The 16,628-nt window shown below is 29.9% G+C and overlaps 3 protein-coding genes across 3 annotated transcripts; 1 reads left to right on the forward strand and 2 right to left on the reverse strand.

The window, feature by feature from the left end:
• Window positions 1-1,531: 1,531 nt before the first annotated feature.
• LOC123296329 (probable methyltransferase TARBP1) lies at window positions 1,532-7,771 on the reverse strand (the record flags this gene model as incomplete). Its single annotated transcript, XM_044877791.1, has 7 exons — window positions 1,532-1,685; window positions 2,560-3,323; window positions 3,771-4,302; window positions 4,388-4,456; window positions 5,021-5,741; window positions 6,092-6,691; window positions 7,000-7,771. Coding segments are annotated over 7 exons (3,612 nt in total), but the record flags the coding sequence as incomplete, so codon positions are not given.
• Window positions 7,772-8,494: 723 nt separating this feature from the next.
• LOC123296330 (BTB/POZ domain-containing protein 2-like) lies at window positions 8,495-12,895 on the forward strand. The gene is made up of 3 exons (XM_044877792.1): window positions 8,495-8,573; window positions 9,497-10,617; window positions 12,731-12,895. The coding sequence occupies exons 1-3, from the start codon at window positions 8,495-8,497 to the stop codon at window positions 12,884-12,886; spliced, it is 1,356 nt and encodes a 451-aa protein (XP_044733727.1). The 3' UTR covers window positions 12,887-12,895.
• A 478-nt stretch (window positions 12,896-13,373) lies between these two features.
• On the reverse strand, window positions 13,374-16,628 carry LOC123296463 (mediator of RNA polymerase II transcription subunit 27). The gene is made up of 5 exons (XM_044877942.1): window positions 16,382-16,628; window positions 15,211-15,480; window positions 15,055-15,148; window positions 13,987-14,193; window positions 13,374-13,530 (listed from the first exon to the last, which is right to left on the reverse strand). Exons 1-5 carry the CDS (start codon window positions 16,558-16,560, stop codon window positions 13,396-13,398), a joined length of 885 nt encoding a protein of 294 aa, XP_044733877.1. The 5' UTR covers window positions 16,561-16,628; the 3' UTR covers window positions 13,374-13,395.

The following is a 16,628-nucleotide window of genomic DNA, read 5'->3' on the forward strand; positions in this document are numbered from 1 at the left end:
AATACAATTAGATATGTTTTACGTTTATAACAATTTTATTAATTATTTCAAATCCAATAATTAAAAGTAGATCCGTTTTAATTAATTGTTTAATAATCATTCGCTTATGAAGGGTGAGAAACGGGTTCAGAAGTTCACTTTTAATGGAAAATGAGATATTTGCATAGTTAACTTTCTACAGGACTATGAAAAAATTTATTCTCCCCCAAAAAAATGAACTTAACTCCTTCTTTATCCTCCATTAGCGAATTTATTTATTAATAATTTGAAAATTGATTTTTCATTTTATTAATCAAATGAAATAAATAAATAGTTGTAAGTGAAAATTGTATGTATTTAAAACAAAAACAAATGTGTATATAAAAGAATATATCAAAATTCATGTGAAACGAATTGTAGGAATTATTTTACCAATAAATTTCACAATTTTGCTACTATTACTTAACTTATCGCTGTTTTTTTTATTTCTGACATCTCTTATTCCAGATTCTAGTACAATTATAGATAAAATACAGGGTGCTCTCTTTTTTAAGTTGGCGTATGCTCTAAACTCGATAAGAAAATTTAACCGCGAAAAATGGTTCAAACGAAAAATGTTAGTTTCAAAGGCACACATCTTATACCTGCATCAAATTCCATCTAAGTTTTCAATCAGGTTCAATTAAAACATCAGTCTGAATCATAACTGAAAAACATTATAGGTGAACACTAAATTAGAAAGTTGTTCTTTATAAATACGAAAACATTTTTTTGTAAACCGAATAGTTTAGAAACTAATTGATAGCAAAAATCTAGCTTTTTGTGCGTTTGTTCTTTCAATTTGAACAAAAATGATTTTTAAAGAAAAACAAACAGCTTTTATTGGATTTATTGGAAATTTTTTTTCGAAGAGTGCCTAGATTTCGCAGAAACAATTATACGAAAAAACAATTTTGGGTAAAACTTTTCAGTCCGTTTCTGTCTAAACTGTACGTGGTTCGCGAAAAAATGTTTCGAACAAAAAATGTTACTTTTTTAATCAATAAACTGATCTGATTTAAAGTGTTCATCTATCGATTACCAGTTATGGAAGTAGAGTGAGCTTTTCATTGTGCTTGAAAATCTAGGTCAAGTTTTATGTCTGCGTAAGATGTGCGCCCACACACCCAACATTTTTCGCTTGAAGCATTTTTATCAATAAAACTTATTTTTCGAGTTTCAAGCATATGTCAATTTAAAAAAGCACCCTGTATGGTAGTCGGACTAACTAGTAATTGGTCTCTTGAGATCACGATGAAATAAATCTAGTGATGTCTCTCCAGTTTTTTTTCGTTTTAATTACTCTACAAATCTATAGCGCATGGATACAATAAAAATTGTTTTCATGCCCTGTAAGGACTATTATTTTTATCCAAATCATTGCTTGAATTTTGAGCTTTTATCAACACGCTTAAATTTCAAAATTTATGTTGTTTTTATTTTAGGAACAATTAGGATAAAGAAGACAAAAAATAAGATAAGCCGATATAAATATATAAAAATTTTATTCGATTTTCTTATAAAATAAATGCTGACATGCGTATTGCCAAATAGTGATTGCACCACTTACATGAACATTTAAGGAACGTATTACACCACATTGTGGAATTTCTACGCAAACATCCACGATACTTAATAAATTTGGAGGAATGCCTTCTTTCTCATTACTGTAACCAATTTTTAAATAGATCAATTAAAATAAAAAAATATACATACATAATAGAAGGGAAATAATATGCTAAACTTCGACAGTGATTCTATGAGTCCCCTTACCCTTGCGCTAAAAATAACATATTCGACAGTGTGAATTTAAGTGTGAACAACGCATAGAAGTAATACGAGTTGTATAGACATAGAAATCGCAATTAAATTTTAATGCTAAAAACGGCTCCATCTAGCTATGGATAAATAGGGAGGTTAGTTTTGACTGCAGAAAAAGAGGCAGGACTGATAGATGCTCTTCCCTCTCGCTGTCAATAATAATTGCAGCACAATCAAGCGCGCAGACGTTATAGTTTGGACTGGAACACATGTTTCGAATATACTAATGATTAAACCACGTATGAGAGAGAGGAAGACAGCCATACGCGCCTATCGTATCTGGTCTCTCTCTGTGACCAACCATTTTGGCGGCGACTTTTCAGATCTATGATATTATCTCTGTGAAATAACGTACAATATTTTTACTGACTGAATAATTCTATGATAGAACTTAGCACCAGAAACAATAAGGCACAAGGGTTAAAATAAGCACCTGATTTTGTAAGGAAACCCACAAAAAAATCGGGGCTCTAAGTTTATGCATGACCAAGTAAAATTAAAGGTTTAAAAAATAAAAAACGTATTTTCCTATATTTTATCCACGCGGTTCACTCGTAAATTTCCTCTTATTTTTTTGAACACTGAATACTTTTTAGCATGGTCAGAGGTGTAAGCGAGAAAATTAGACACCCTAATTGTGTCACTATCTTTTTCTGCCTATGTATATACATTCGGAAGTTTTCTACATTATTTCGTTTCCATCTTGTATTTGGTTCTTACCCCAATAGTAGAACTGTTCTTTTTGGAAATTTAAACTCAGTTAACTGAACACTATTCGTGGACTGTTCACAACCGACAATCGTATAACCATTTCGTTTCATTTCAAATAAATACTCAGCTAATTCATTGACGGGCACATCTTGAATATCTAACCATTTCTCAGAAGATACACTCAAATTCTGAAATTCTTTTGATTCAGCCTGTCGTAAATTATTAATTACATATCGTTCCACACCAAATATTTCACAAGTACGACTTAATCCACCCAAATTTGGGGCACGTTCAACTAGCGATGCGATTACAATTAAATTGCCACAATTTTTATGAAATTTTTGCGTGGTATCCATAACATCTAATTCAGAAGTAGCGATCTTTACTGGAATTGTTTTCTTTTGATAAATTTTTTGGAGATCATTTTCACTTGATTCAGAGACAGCATCCACTTCCTTAGTACCCCATGATATCGATGTACATGAATTTAATATATCGGTATCATTTTTAAAATTTTTAAATAATGATGTTTCAAAATATTTTAAATCCAAGGCTTCGTCCGGGAGCAACGTTAAACGCGGTAAGTGATGATAGATGGTTTCAATTGTTAAATGATTGATGGGGTCGAACTTTGTTAAGAAAAAATCATTTTTTAATTTTTCGTAGGGTTTACACACTACGTTTGACGGATTTAACGCTTGTTGTAAACTTTGATAAATTGTTTTGTATTTTGTTTGTTGCTCAAGTTTTTCCAGTATCCATAAAAATGTTACCTGAAAATTCAATGCTCCATTATCGACAGTAAGTAGTTGAGAGTTTAGGCTTTTTTCACGATTCCTTTAAGGAATCGTCAAACTCTTTTATTCTGTATTTGAGAATTTTGTGAGATTTTTTTGTAAGGAATTGTCAATTGAGAATTAGATACTTTTTCGTTAGTGTAGAAGGTGTATTATGGTAGAAAATTGGCGACTGTTTCACAAAAACAGTGTAACAGTTACCAAATTAGCGACGAATAACATTTCTCAGGATAATAATTGCGATTGTAGTAAATATTCATTTTATTTTTTTGCTTTATATATTTCCATCAGGGTTCCTATTACGAAATACCAATTTATAAAGATGTAACTTGACGCTCAAACGTCGACGTCAACATGAAAATAGGCCATAAAAGAGAAATTATCTAATTGGGACAAATTTGAAATTTTATTTACATAACTTACCTGAGCATATAGTCGTACATTAAAATTGGACATCATAGCCAACGGTAAAATTATAAAATTTGCATATGGTAAAAATTTCATTGGATTTAACAGAGTTAAATGATACACGACACTGACAATCGATATTAAACTACTCATACGAAGTAATGAAAATTCCTGAATACGGGATTGTAAATTTTCTATTAATTGACAATCGTGATGTATGATTAATACTAAAAGCCACTCCAATTGATAACGTATACTGGGTTGAGGTGATTCGATTTTTAATATATCACATACAAATTCAAATAATTTTAAATTTTGTGCTTCTTGATCTAAGAGAGGTTGTAGGAGTAACATCGATTGAAGTAAACGATTTTTAAAAAGATGTGTGTTTGAATTCGCATAATATCTACAACGATTATTTGTTCGATATTCGTTAATTAATAAATTTAAGAATTCATCGATCAATTTAGATTGATGCTTTGATTTAAGAATCATTGAAACTATTTCAATTGAACGAACACGTACTAATTGATCCCATACATATTTACTGGAACAAAATTTATAATAATAATCAAATTTTTATGGTAAAAAGAGTCCAAACGAAGAAATTTTGATATCGAGTAACTACTTACTTCTCAACAGAACTTAGAATATGAACATGTTCTAAGTTTTTAATAATTTCAGTTGTCTCAAATTCAATCCTAAAATAAAAATGTTTTTATTAAAATTTTAAATTAAACTAAAAAAACCCCGACTACGATCTTGTAAATTGTTAGAGATAGAACAAAAGTATAAATGTAAAAAATGTTCGTTATACAAAAATAGACAACTTTTGATTGAAACATTTCGAAATGAAGAGGTCACCGTCCGAATATTAAACGAATTGAGCGTCGAAGTTCTGCCTCACCTACCATACTCTCCAGACTTCTCGCTAACGGACTAAATTCTTTTCAAGCACTTCGATAACTTTATCACGGATAAAACCTTTGCCAATCAAGACCAGAGAAAAACGGCATTCGTCGACTTCATCGAATCCCGAGCACCCAATTTTTATGCCGACGAAATTAATCGATTTGTTTTACGTTGGTGAAAGTGCAGTGATTCAAATGGCGCTTATTTCGATTAAATTGAACATTAAACATTCACTGAGATATTACAGTTTAAAGTGACTCAAGTGATACAAACAGACAAAACTTTTGAAACAACCAAATATTTGAAAATTATCTTAAAAAGTATAACATAAACAACATTCTATCTTAGCTTACCTTTCATCCTTTCGTAAATTTGTACCAAATATTAAACCTTTAATAATGAAAGGTTTTAATGATTCGATTACAAAATAATCATCAACATTCTTAAGAATTAAAATAAATAATTCATCATACAATAATTTCGCTAAACCACGCATCTGTTGACCATTTTCCAAAATCATATTACCATAATGAAAAATATCCAAACGTAAATTTTCATGCAATAATAATTCATGACGAAAGAAAGCTTGAATAAATTTTAACATGGCATTCCAAAATAAATCACATTTTTTTAATTGTGCTGTTTCATTCCAACAAACGCTCATTAATCGTTGAATATCATTTTGAATAAGTAATAATTTTGGTAAAATTAGCTGAATTAATTCCATTGTTACGGAGACAGATTCACGACCTCCACACTCTAAGCTTTCAAGAATATGTGTTTGAATTTGTTTTAAAGAGGAATCATCAATTTCTTTGAAATTTTTTATACAAATAACTTCTAATGAGTTTAAAATTTTGTAATAACAGCTGATTATCTGTCGATTTGGATTCGTTTTATGGCTGGATATGGATGGTAATGTACGAAGTATTTTTTGTACATCACAAATATACTCTGGATACGATTGAGTGTTTTCAATTAAAATTTTTAATATTGAAAGCCAAAAATATTTTAATTCGATAGAAATCGATTCATTGATTAAAGATTCACGACATTTTGAAATTAATTTCACATCTGTAAATAATATTAGTATTCGATTAATAATAATAATACACAAGAGGGTTACTCCAAATGGATCCCTGCTAGACGAATCTATAGGATTGTGTCGAGGCCAGACGCAACGCAGAAAGCCCACAGCTTCTTCGCTAGGATGTCAAACATTCTAAACCTGACGCTCTGCAAGTTTCTACAGGTACAAATGACATGTATTAAGGTTTCATCGTCCTTCATACAGATTCTACAAGTGGGATTATCATAGATTCCGAATTTAGAATAGCAGAGAAAGCTGTGAATTTTTAGGCTACTTAGTAGATAGAGCCCTTGTCTTTGTTTCAATCAAAAAAAAATTGTCCTTAGATAATTACCTGTGAAATTTTTTAACAGCAATTGGCATAGACGTAAATAATTATCAATATCTGTAATTTCCAAATGATCATTCTCATTAATACTTCGTGTTATGAATCCAAATAAATGCGCACTTGATTTTTGGACTAAACTAGATATCTCTTGTTTCAATTCAATATCATTTGAGGTATCAATTTCTTCGTACATATCCGTAATGAAAATAAAAGATTCATTTAAATGATCCTCAATCGAATGTCGTGTGCTTATATTTATAAATTCATTTAACTTATTCTCGAATAATTTTAATAAATCATCATTTTTAATATAATTTGCACCATTTAATAGCAATAGAATTTTCGATGAGTTAATTTTATCAATATCGAAATTTATATCGTTTCTTTTCAACCATTTTACCGTATTGGTCCATAATTTTGAATTCATGTTTATGGAACATTTAATTATTAAATATTGAATTTGATTTAATAATTCGATTGTAATTTTATTAAAACTTTGTAAATATTGGAGCAATAAACACTGTGAAGCATTTCGAATATATAAATTTAGAACTTTATCCGAAATATCAATCAATTTTTGTATGGTTTCTTCATGTATATTAGAATCTGCAAATATAATAATATTAATAATAATAGAAAAGAAGGCCACTACAAATGGATCCCTAAGACCTAGACCAAGGGGTCTTCTGTGCCCTTCTTGAGAACAACCTATCACCCGAACGGCGAGAAGTCTCCGCGAAAGAGGTCTTTTCTTTAATTTTTCTTTAAAAAAAAATCATAAAAATTTCATTTTATTTTTGAATAACTTACGATTTTCCTGATTTCCATAATAATGCCCTGTCAAATATTATTACCTAATTTTTCCCATTTGAATGCAACCACTATGTACCAAAATACTAAGTGATATCGCTTACCCTCGAAACTAGTAGGGCCAGCTTCTAGCAAAGCACAGCACACATGAAAGAATGGTACAGCTTGCCATTGAATTTTCGTACATTCCAATAAAAATGCATCCAATAATTTTCCATCTTTTAAATGTTTAAAAAATGACATTAAATTGATATTTTTATCTGATTTTTGATATAAATACATATCATTTAATTTCACAATTAAATCATTGAAAATATTTAAGCTTAATTTTTCCAACTTAAATATTTGATCGATTCCATAGCGTTGTATTATCGAACTATCGTGTGATAATAAACGTCGATAAATAATCACTTGCCATGTTGAATGTAATTCTGTTAAACAAGCCAAAGAATTTAACGCTGGAAGTATAATATGCGATTGTTTTTCGTCTAAAGTTTCATATAAAAATATAAACGTTTCCCAAATTTTTTTATCATGTTTTTTATCGTATTTAATAATTTTCGAACTAAATTCATTGATATTTAACGAAAATTTTAATAAAAATAAAGAACTTTTGCGACAATTCGAATCATAAGAATCGCTTAACCCTTTTTGGATCATTTCCCAAAACCATGCTTGCTCCACGACACTCCGGTCATTTTTACGTGGATCTGTTATTAAATAATCAGCTACGCAACATAAATGTAAATAATTTCGAGTTTTTTGAAATTGTTCGATAATAATTTCCCTAAGTTCGTTATTATATAAATTTTGATCGGTTTTATCGAAGGTTTCTAAACATTGTAAGTATTTGGGTAATATTTTATAACTAATAAATGTAAAAATTTCATTTTTTGAAGTTAATATTGATTTTGTAATGATTTTTTTCACTAACAAAAAATTTTCTTCTCTAGAAACGAATATAAAATGAATTGCATGAAGTAATTGTAAACATTTGATAAAATTTTCATCATTTTCATTAGATTCGAGAATTAAATTTAAAAATACGTTTAATCTTTTATTAAAATTGTTAGGTTTATAACATAAAATATATAAATTTATAATTTCGATATAATCCTGAATCGAATTTTGATTGCATTCGAGATATTTTTTAAATAATATCTTACAAAACGATTCTTCTATAGGTTGATTTTTGTCCGATTGATGAAATAAATATTGTAAATTTAATGCAAATTTCAATAGTTCTAAATTATTTTCAAAATTATCTTTTACATGATTCAAAAATTTTGTTGTATGTTGTGGAATGTCTTCATTTTCAAATCGATGTAAAAATTTGAGTATTGTGGGCACTGTATATTTTAATTCTTGTGTATTTTTTATATTCATTTTGAGATCTTGTTCGTAAAAAATGGCATAAGTAAATTTAGAATATTATGATAGAAAAAAATTTTAAAAATTGTGGTATTTTATTATTGAACAATAAATTTAATATTCAGTTTTAAAATTTCAATAACCACTTCTAAATATAAAACCACATGTTATCATCAAATTTGACATCTGTTTAAGAAATTTTGATAGATGCTTGGGGTGCGTTCGGAAATGTCCCCTTGGATGGAATGTATGGTGAATTCACCCACAAAGCGATTAAGGACCTCCTTAGACTCTAGATTATCGTTGTGTGCGTAGTCATGGTAGGGACAATAAAATCGATGCCAGCGCTATCAGTGAAAGTTTTTGGCGTTAAAGGAGGCTGTTATGAATAATTTGCAATTCTTTACATGTTAATGTTATAAAAAATGTCAAATTAAAATTATTGAAAAACACTAATTAATTAAACTTAATGCATTAAAAATTGTGAAAATAAGAAATGAAATTGCACAAATATTATTTTTCAAATGTAAATTATCAGTACAGTTTGTTTTTCAGCGCTAGTAAGCGCTCTCAAGCGCTTTTTTCTGCCAAACGCACCCAATGATACCAGCGTTAATTAATAGAGCTTTTCATTTTAAAATCACGATTCACATTTGTTTCGTACTAAATGATTTATAACCAATGTGATAAAATGCATAGCAAATATCTTCTATCTTAGTCCTACTTACTGCTGTCAGTACGAAAAAATAAACTCTGCACTTGCGCATATGACACGATGAAAAGGTCTATTGAAGCTCAAATATTTTCAGCTTTATCGCTACTTTTTATTTAGATGGCACTCTGATCGAAATTATAGCATGTGTTCAAATTTAACGCTAGAAGCTAGCGTCAAGCGTCATCATGAAATCGTACCTTAAAATCACTAAACCATAGAGATGTGAAGAATGTATTCTATGCACTAAACATGCTAAACACAGATAAAATATATTAGGGGGAACTTGGGAAATTATTCTTCAATATTCGTACTCAGTCGTTCCGTCATTCATCCCTCGTTACATTTTGTGTGAGACTTCGTTTTGAATTTTGCCAAAACATAAGTAATTTTGATTTATTTTATTTTATTAGCTCAATTATTTTTGTACTTATTTTTATTTTGATTAAAGATGGATGTGATAAAATCGAATACAAATATTATTGAAAAGTGGCAATCATCAAAAAAAACTATTAAAGCACGTTTTAATTTTCTGTTTAACAACGAAATACTATCCGATATTAATTTTATTGTGGGAAAAAATAAACAATTTCGAATACCAGCTCACAAACTGATTTTAGCAGCTGCAAGTGATGTGTTTGAAACATTGTTTTTTGGATCTTTAGCAACTAAATCTGATCAAATTAAATTACCTGACATTGAACCAACAATATTTTTAGCATTTCTAAAATTTATTTACACAGATGAAATGAAAATCGATCATGAAACAGTGATGTCTACCTTATACGTAGCAAAGAAATACAATGTAACAGCTTTAGAAGATTATTGTGTAGATTATTTAGAAACAAATTTAGATTGTGATCATGCTGTTTTATTGTTAAGACAAGCCAAGTTCTTTAATGAGCCAGAATTAGCAGACAAATGTCTAAATATTATTGATCAAAACACAATAGAAGTTTTAGCTGTTGACGATTTTAATGATATTGATTTGGAGACTTTAATTGAACTATTAAAACGGGATACTTTACAAATTAAAGAATCAAAGTTATATGAAGCCGTTTTAAGATGGACGGAAGTAGAATGCGCCAGAAGAAAATTAACCCTTACATCAGAAAAACAACGATTAGTTTTAGGGCCAGCAATTAAGTTAATACGTTTTCCATTAATGACAATTGAAGAGTTTAATAATGGCCCTGTTCAAAGTGGATTATTGACTGATCGTGAAATTCAAGAATTAATGTTAAACATTACAGTTAATTCAAAGCCAGCTGTTGAATTTTCGGATGTACCTCGACACTGTGAAAAATTGATTAGAAATGAACAAGTTGTGAACAGATTTAAAAGTATTCGTAATAAGTTTTTGATCCGGCGTTGTATAAATGATGGTATTAATTTGATGGTTGATCGTCCTATATTTCTGGTTGGATTTGGTTTGTATGGCTCTAAACAAGCACATGTTTTATTGGATGTAGATTTAGAATTAATACATAAAGATACAAACATAGTGTGTGCTTCAAATAAAGCTTCAATTCAAACTTCTGATGGTTCAAATCAAACATATAAAGTTAAATTCAAGGAACCAATTAAGATTACACCAAACACAAATTATACAGCTAGCGTTACAATTACAACTAAACCAGTAAGCTATTAATTTAAAATACTTGTATAACTTATGGACTAAGAGCCAGCGCTTGCCAGACATACGTTAAAGTATAAAAGCTGAAATTTTTTTTGCGTATTCTCACTGGTGTAGGGACCAATCTTTGGGGGCTACAAACCTTGACTAACGGTTCCTTCGGTAGGTAGCAGGTAATCAGGGGCGCAGTACCCGAGCTCTCTCACGTTAAAGTATAAAAGCTGAAATTCACACAGAGTGTTCAAATGACCATTTTAAGTCAATATTGAAAAAGACAGATCAATCCATCCAACTAACATTAGAAGACATATCGGTCAAATATTCAATAAGTAAATCGTCATAGTTGTATAAGTCATAAACGGTTAGTGATACAAAAAAAAATTAAACAAAACAAGAGAAAACAAACAATTGACTGAGTTAATTGTCGAAATACCATGTATGGACAGTGTTGATTACTCTGTCTGATACTATAACTGATATAACCATAACATACATACTATACAATTTTGTGCTCTCACGGGTAAACAGTGATGTTTACGAAACAATGTTGTTTAATATATTCTATCTCTAACGGTTTACAAGATAGGTCCTACGCAGCAAAGAGCCAAATGATCTTATGACCCCTTAGAAAAATTAGAAAAAATCGTAAACAATTATTTGTTTCGGAATTTGATGAAACTCAGTTTATAAGGTAATTTTGACCCAAGAAATTCAAAAATCGAGTTTATTTGGCGATTGGCCGAGTAATTTTCGAAAAAACCGATATTTCGGATCGATTTCCGGTATTATCACGAGAATTATTCGGCCAATCGTTAAATGAAACCGATTTTTGTATTTTTTGGGTCAAAATTACCTTATATACAGAGTTTTATCGAAATTGGAGACGATAAATTTGTATCGATTTTTTGCAATTTTTTCAAGGGGTACCCCTTAGAAAAATTCGAAAAAATCGTAAAAAATTATTTGTTTCGGAATTTGAGGAAATTCAGTTTATAGGGTAATTTTGACCCAAGAAATTCAAAAATCGAGTTTATTTGGCGATTGGCCGAGTAATTTTCGAAAAAACCGATATTTCGGATCGATTTCCGGTATTATCACGAGAATTATTCGGCCAATCGTTAAATGAAACCGATTTTTGTATTTTTTGGGTCAAAATTACCATATATACAGAGTTTTATCGAAATTGGAGACGATAAATTTGTATCGATTTTTTGCAATTTTTTCAAGGGGTACCCCTTAGAAAAATTCGAAAAAATCGTAAAAAATTATTTGTTTCGGAATTTGAGGAAACTCAGTTTATAGGGTAATTTTGACCCAAGAAATTCAAAAATCGAGTTTATTTGGCGATTGGCCGAGTAATTTTCGAAAAAAAACGATATTTCGGATCGATTTCCGGTATTATCACGAGAATTATTCGGCCAATCGTTAAATGAAACCGATTTTTGTATTTTTTGGGTCAAAATTACCTTATATACAGAGTTTTATCGAAATTGGAGACGATAAATTTGTATCGATTTTTTGCAATTTTTTCAAGGGGTACCCCTTAGAAAAATTCGAAAAAATCGTAAAAAATTATTTGTTTCGGAATTTGGTGAAACTCAGTTTATAAGGTAATTTTGACCCAAGAAATTCAAAAATCGAGTTTATTTGGCGATTGGCCGAGTAATTTTCGAAAAAAACGATATTTCGGATCGATTTCCGATCGATTTACCTATACCAGAATTTTTTTCGTAGCATCAATATTTTAAAGCGTTACAAACTTGGGACTAAACTTAATATACTATGTATATTTCATATATATATGGTATAAAAGTAGGTAATTTAATTATTTGCGCTGCATATATATTTTTATATGCAGCGCAGACAAGACTATTTAATCTTGGATCCATTTGTCCCATTCCCCATATTTGCGCACCATATGACAACACCGGAAAAAGCAGTGCCTTAACCAATCGCAGACGTATTGATCGTATCATTGAATTAAAAATTTATTTTTGATTAACAAATAGGAACATTTTCGCCACTAACTCATGTGTTACTAATGATATTTGTCACCTCAGAAACACATTCCACGAGGGTAAATTTTAAAATTATCTTCTGTATTTTATTTTAACAGGTTGGGTGTTGGTACTACGGTACTGAAGGACAAAGTCAAGTTATAATTAATGATTTAAATGGCAAACCCATCACTTTTCAATTTGCATCCATTGGACGTGGTTTTACAGATGTGATTAAAGGACAAATACCAGAAATAATATTTACATATTTATAAATATTTTGTTGGATCTTGTATTTTAATTATTATAATTATAAATTTATTGAAAAATTATAGAAATGTTTAATTTAAATATATTTAATATTTATTGACGTCATGTTATTTGTGACCATAAGGTCCGTTTTGAACATCATTGTCCCTTTTTCCGACACACATTACTACGAGGCTATAATTGAATTAATTGGATTTATAATTGAATTGATTGTACTTTTTGATAGTTTTGTTTTTCCAAAAATTTCAATTATAAAGGTTGGTAGAAAACTTTCGAAGCTTTGCAATTTTTTAAAGGGAGTATCCTTTTTGTTATATGAAACGAATTTGAAATTTTACATAGTTAAATAGTTGTAGAATACTATACAGGGTGTCTTTTGTAGGTTGATTTAAAAAGAAAAAAAAAAAACACAAAAATTACCATAACTTCTACTTGATTATTTTTCGTAAAAAATTCTTAAAATTTACATACAAATTAAACTAATAAGAAAAATTAAAATTATAAGGGTTTATTATTAATGTTTACATTCTTCATGAAATGCTTCTAAAGTACGAAAATCACGCCATGTTGGTGGTAAATTTGCATGTATATGACTTCCACAACGTTTACATGGCTCATTAAATAAATTTATATAGCTGTGTAACCAAGTCTGCAAAAAAATAAAACGCATTACATTTTTCATTGCTCTCAGGGCCAGATTAACCGATTTTCAGTTTTGTTTTTGATAAATGGTAAGTAAGTAAGTAGATTTTTATCGCCAATTTGAATATTTTTATTGGTCTTAAAAAATGGTAAGCACAAATATTACCATCTGGAAGTCGAAATTGTAACTACTGTATTCGGGCCTTCTTTTGATTTCAATTAGTACGAATTATCGCCAGTTGGCGAGTTGCAATTCCCAGTTATCAATAAAACTTATATACAATCTTTCCATTTTTGTCAACAACAAAAAAATTTTTTTTTTCAATATTCCCATTAAATTTACTCTCTATGAAATATTTGCAATTTCTTTCGTGAACACGCGGGGTCTTTAGGCAGTTTCCTACTCTGGTTATTGTTTAATCCGGTTTTGTTTAATCTTGAATGGTCTAAACTGTTTACTTACCATAAATGATTTAACAGCTAATTCAGGTAATGTGGGTGAATAAAAATGTAACATTGCTGCATGTGCATTTTCGGTGACTTTTCGAAATACTCGATGTCTGGATTCTGTCCATAAATCTAATATTTCATTAAATCCTTTTACAAATACCCATTCGATCATTAGACCTTTTAGGGAAATGACTGCTTTCAAAACACGACCTAACGTTATCTGCAAAAATATTATTATTCAGATATATTCTGATATTTTTTCATTTTTCAATAATAATTCCTCAAGAATCGTCAACGCAAGGATTCAGTGTGCCATCAAATGAAATTCCTTGACTTTTGTATGATTATAATAAAACTTCCCTGATTGTTTTTTAGTCCCATAATTCTAAATTTTTCTATTCGAAAAATACAGGAATCTTTATTTGCAGGTATCAAGATGTTCATTAGAGAGCAGGAGTAGATATGTGAAGATTACATTTTTTTAAACTTTAAATCTAAAAACGAGCACACCGGCTATCTATAAATATAGTTTCCTTGACGATGAGAACATACATTGCTCTAGCAAAGATTTAATCGGAGAATTTTAACATATTTAAATTGGTTTCATGAACTCAGTATCAGAACCTAATCTAGCTTTGAATGATTGAATCCTAGAACGATTTAATTGAAAGATGTCACAACTGTATGCCAGCTCCTTGAATTGAACCTCAGAACGAGTAGACACTGCATTTTAACTCGGGAGTTAAACAAGAGAAGTTAAAAGAAGATTCTACTTGTTATACCATGCATATATGTAGTATGCAAGGTATACTAAGTTTAGTCCCAAGTTTGTAACGCTTTAAAATATTGATGCTAAGAACAAAATTTTGGTATAGGTGTTCATAAAATCACCTAATTAGTCCATTTCCGGTTGTCCGTCCATCCGTCTGTCAACTCGATTCAAAAACGAAAAAAGATATCAAGGTTCTAACTAATATTAATAAACTAATTACCGAAGATTTTGTAGGTATCAAGATGTTTTCAAAAGACCTTTCAGTTTAGGTGCTAAAGGCCCGATGTTAGCAGCCCATTAATTGCTTACCTGTAAAATTGCATTTGTTGTAAATGGTCTTGAAGGAGTGATACTCATATCACTATACAATCGATCAATACTGACGATTAAATTATCAACAGCCCTAAAAAAATAAGTTTATCTTTAATTTTAAGCCTCGATATCTTAAAAATAAATAAAACGTACTCTGGTAAAACATTATGACTACTCGTTTGTGTTCGACGTCGTTTTGCACTACCAGAACTTGTGTAGGAACGTTTTAATGAATTTTGACTGAGTAATGAGACAGCTAAGTTACTGTAATCATGAATTTTATCAGTCCATTTATAACTATTCACTAGTTGACTGTATAACGCTTGGCGTTCTTGTGTTGTCTCCTGACTTAAGTATGTTGTGTTGCCTAAACTAAACGCTCCTGGAGGTGATTGTAAATTTGAAACAGCTTGTTCGACATCTCTGTAAAAAATACCAATAAGTTTTAATTAAAGTTTATATTTATACAGGGTGTGTTAACGCACATCTTACGCAGACATTAAACTTGACCTAGATTTTTAATAAACACTTTAAATCATAAAGTTTTTATTAATTAAAAAAGTAACTTTTTTTCGAAACATTTGTCAGCAAACCGTACAGTTTAGGAAAACACAGACTGAAAAGTTTTACCCAAAATTGTTTTTCCGTATCAAAATTGTTATTTCGTATAATTGTACCTGAGAAATCGAGGCACTCTTCGAAAAATTTTCCAATAAAGGTGGGTTTGTTTTTTATAAAGACCATTTTTGTTCAAATTGAATGAAGAAACGTGTAAAAAGCTAAATTTTTTGTGAATTATTGCTTAATTAAATTATTCTGTCTTTAAAGTGTGCGTCTACTGTTTGTCAGTTATGAATCAGAGTGAGGTTTTAATTGAACCTGAAAACTCAGATCGAATTCTATACCCCTGTGTGCTTTTGAAACTAACATTTTTAGTTTGATGCATTTTCTTCGATTAATCTTATTTTTCTAGTTTCACGTAGATGTCAAATTAAAAAACATCCTATAAATATAATATTTGTTCCCCGAACGTTTGGGCTATTCCAACGACCCACTCTAATTCAAATGAGCTGTAATTTGGTATGTGAAATTGAAATACAAAGCTTTTTGATGTTGTGAGTAACAGGCCCTTCTTTCAGCAATTTGAAGGGGATTCTCAGGGGAAAAAACTTTTTCTTAAGTCATTTTTATGGCTTTGCATATCTGTATAGCCTCTACAAATTGAGTTAGACAGTTGAAAAACGGTATGTAGGTTGAGTTTGCGACTAGAATGTGCTTACAGATGAAGGCATCTAATTCTGATTTAATTAATTTAAAGGCTTACCTTAAGTTTACGTTAACTGTCGATAATAAATCTTGTAATTCGATTATAAATTTACTTTCTTTTAAGTCTTCTCCATGATCAGAACGTAATCCATTACCTAAAGATTCGAATACTTGGCTTACGTTCGATCGTAATACTTGAAGGGCACCTAAAGCTACGTTTAATTGATGTAATTCCATTTTATTATTTCAAAGTTATTTAGTTTTTCAGATTGACATGTTTCGTGATCTATGCTGTCAACATAATT

Source organism: Chrysoperla carnea, chromosome 3 (genome assembly GCF_905475395.1).
Source record: "Chrysoperla carnea chromosome 3, inChrCarn1.1, whole genome shotgun sequence".
NCBI lineage: Eukaryota > Metazoa > Arthropoda > Insecta > Neuroptera > Chrysopidae > Chrysoperla > Chrysoperla carnea.

Bases quoted from the DNA above. Each gene is read 5' to 3' on its own strand.
- LOC123296330 (XM_044877792.1), top strand. From the start codon at position 8,495: ATGTCCCCTTGGATGGAATGTATGGTGAATTCACCCACAAAGCGATTA. The intron at 8,574-9,496 runs GTGCGTAGTCAT...AAACTATTAAAG, and splicing joins AGACTCTAGATTATCGTTGT to CACGTTTTAATTTTCTGTTT. The intron at 10,618-12,730 runs GTAAGCTATTAA...TTATTTTAACAG, and splicing joins TTACAATTACAACTAAACCA to GTTGGGTGTTGGTACTACGG.
- LOC123296463 (XM_044877942.1), bottom strand. From the start codon at position 16,560: ATGGAATTACATCAATTAAACGTAGCTTTAGGTGCCCTTCAAGTATTA. The intron at 15,149-15,210 runs GTACGTTTTATT...TTATTTTTTTAG, and splicing joins AGTCATAATGTTTTACCAGA to GGCTGTTGATAATTTAATCG. The intron at 13,531-13,986 runs GTAAGTAAACAG...ATTTTTTTGCAG, and splicing joins TAGCTGTTAAATCATTTATG to ACTTGGTTACACAGCTATAT.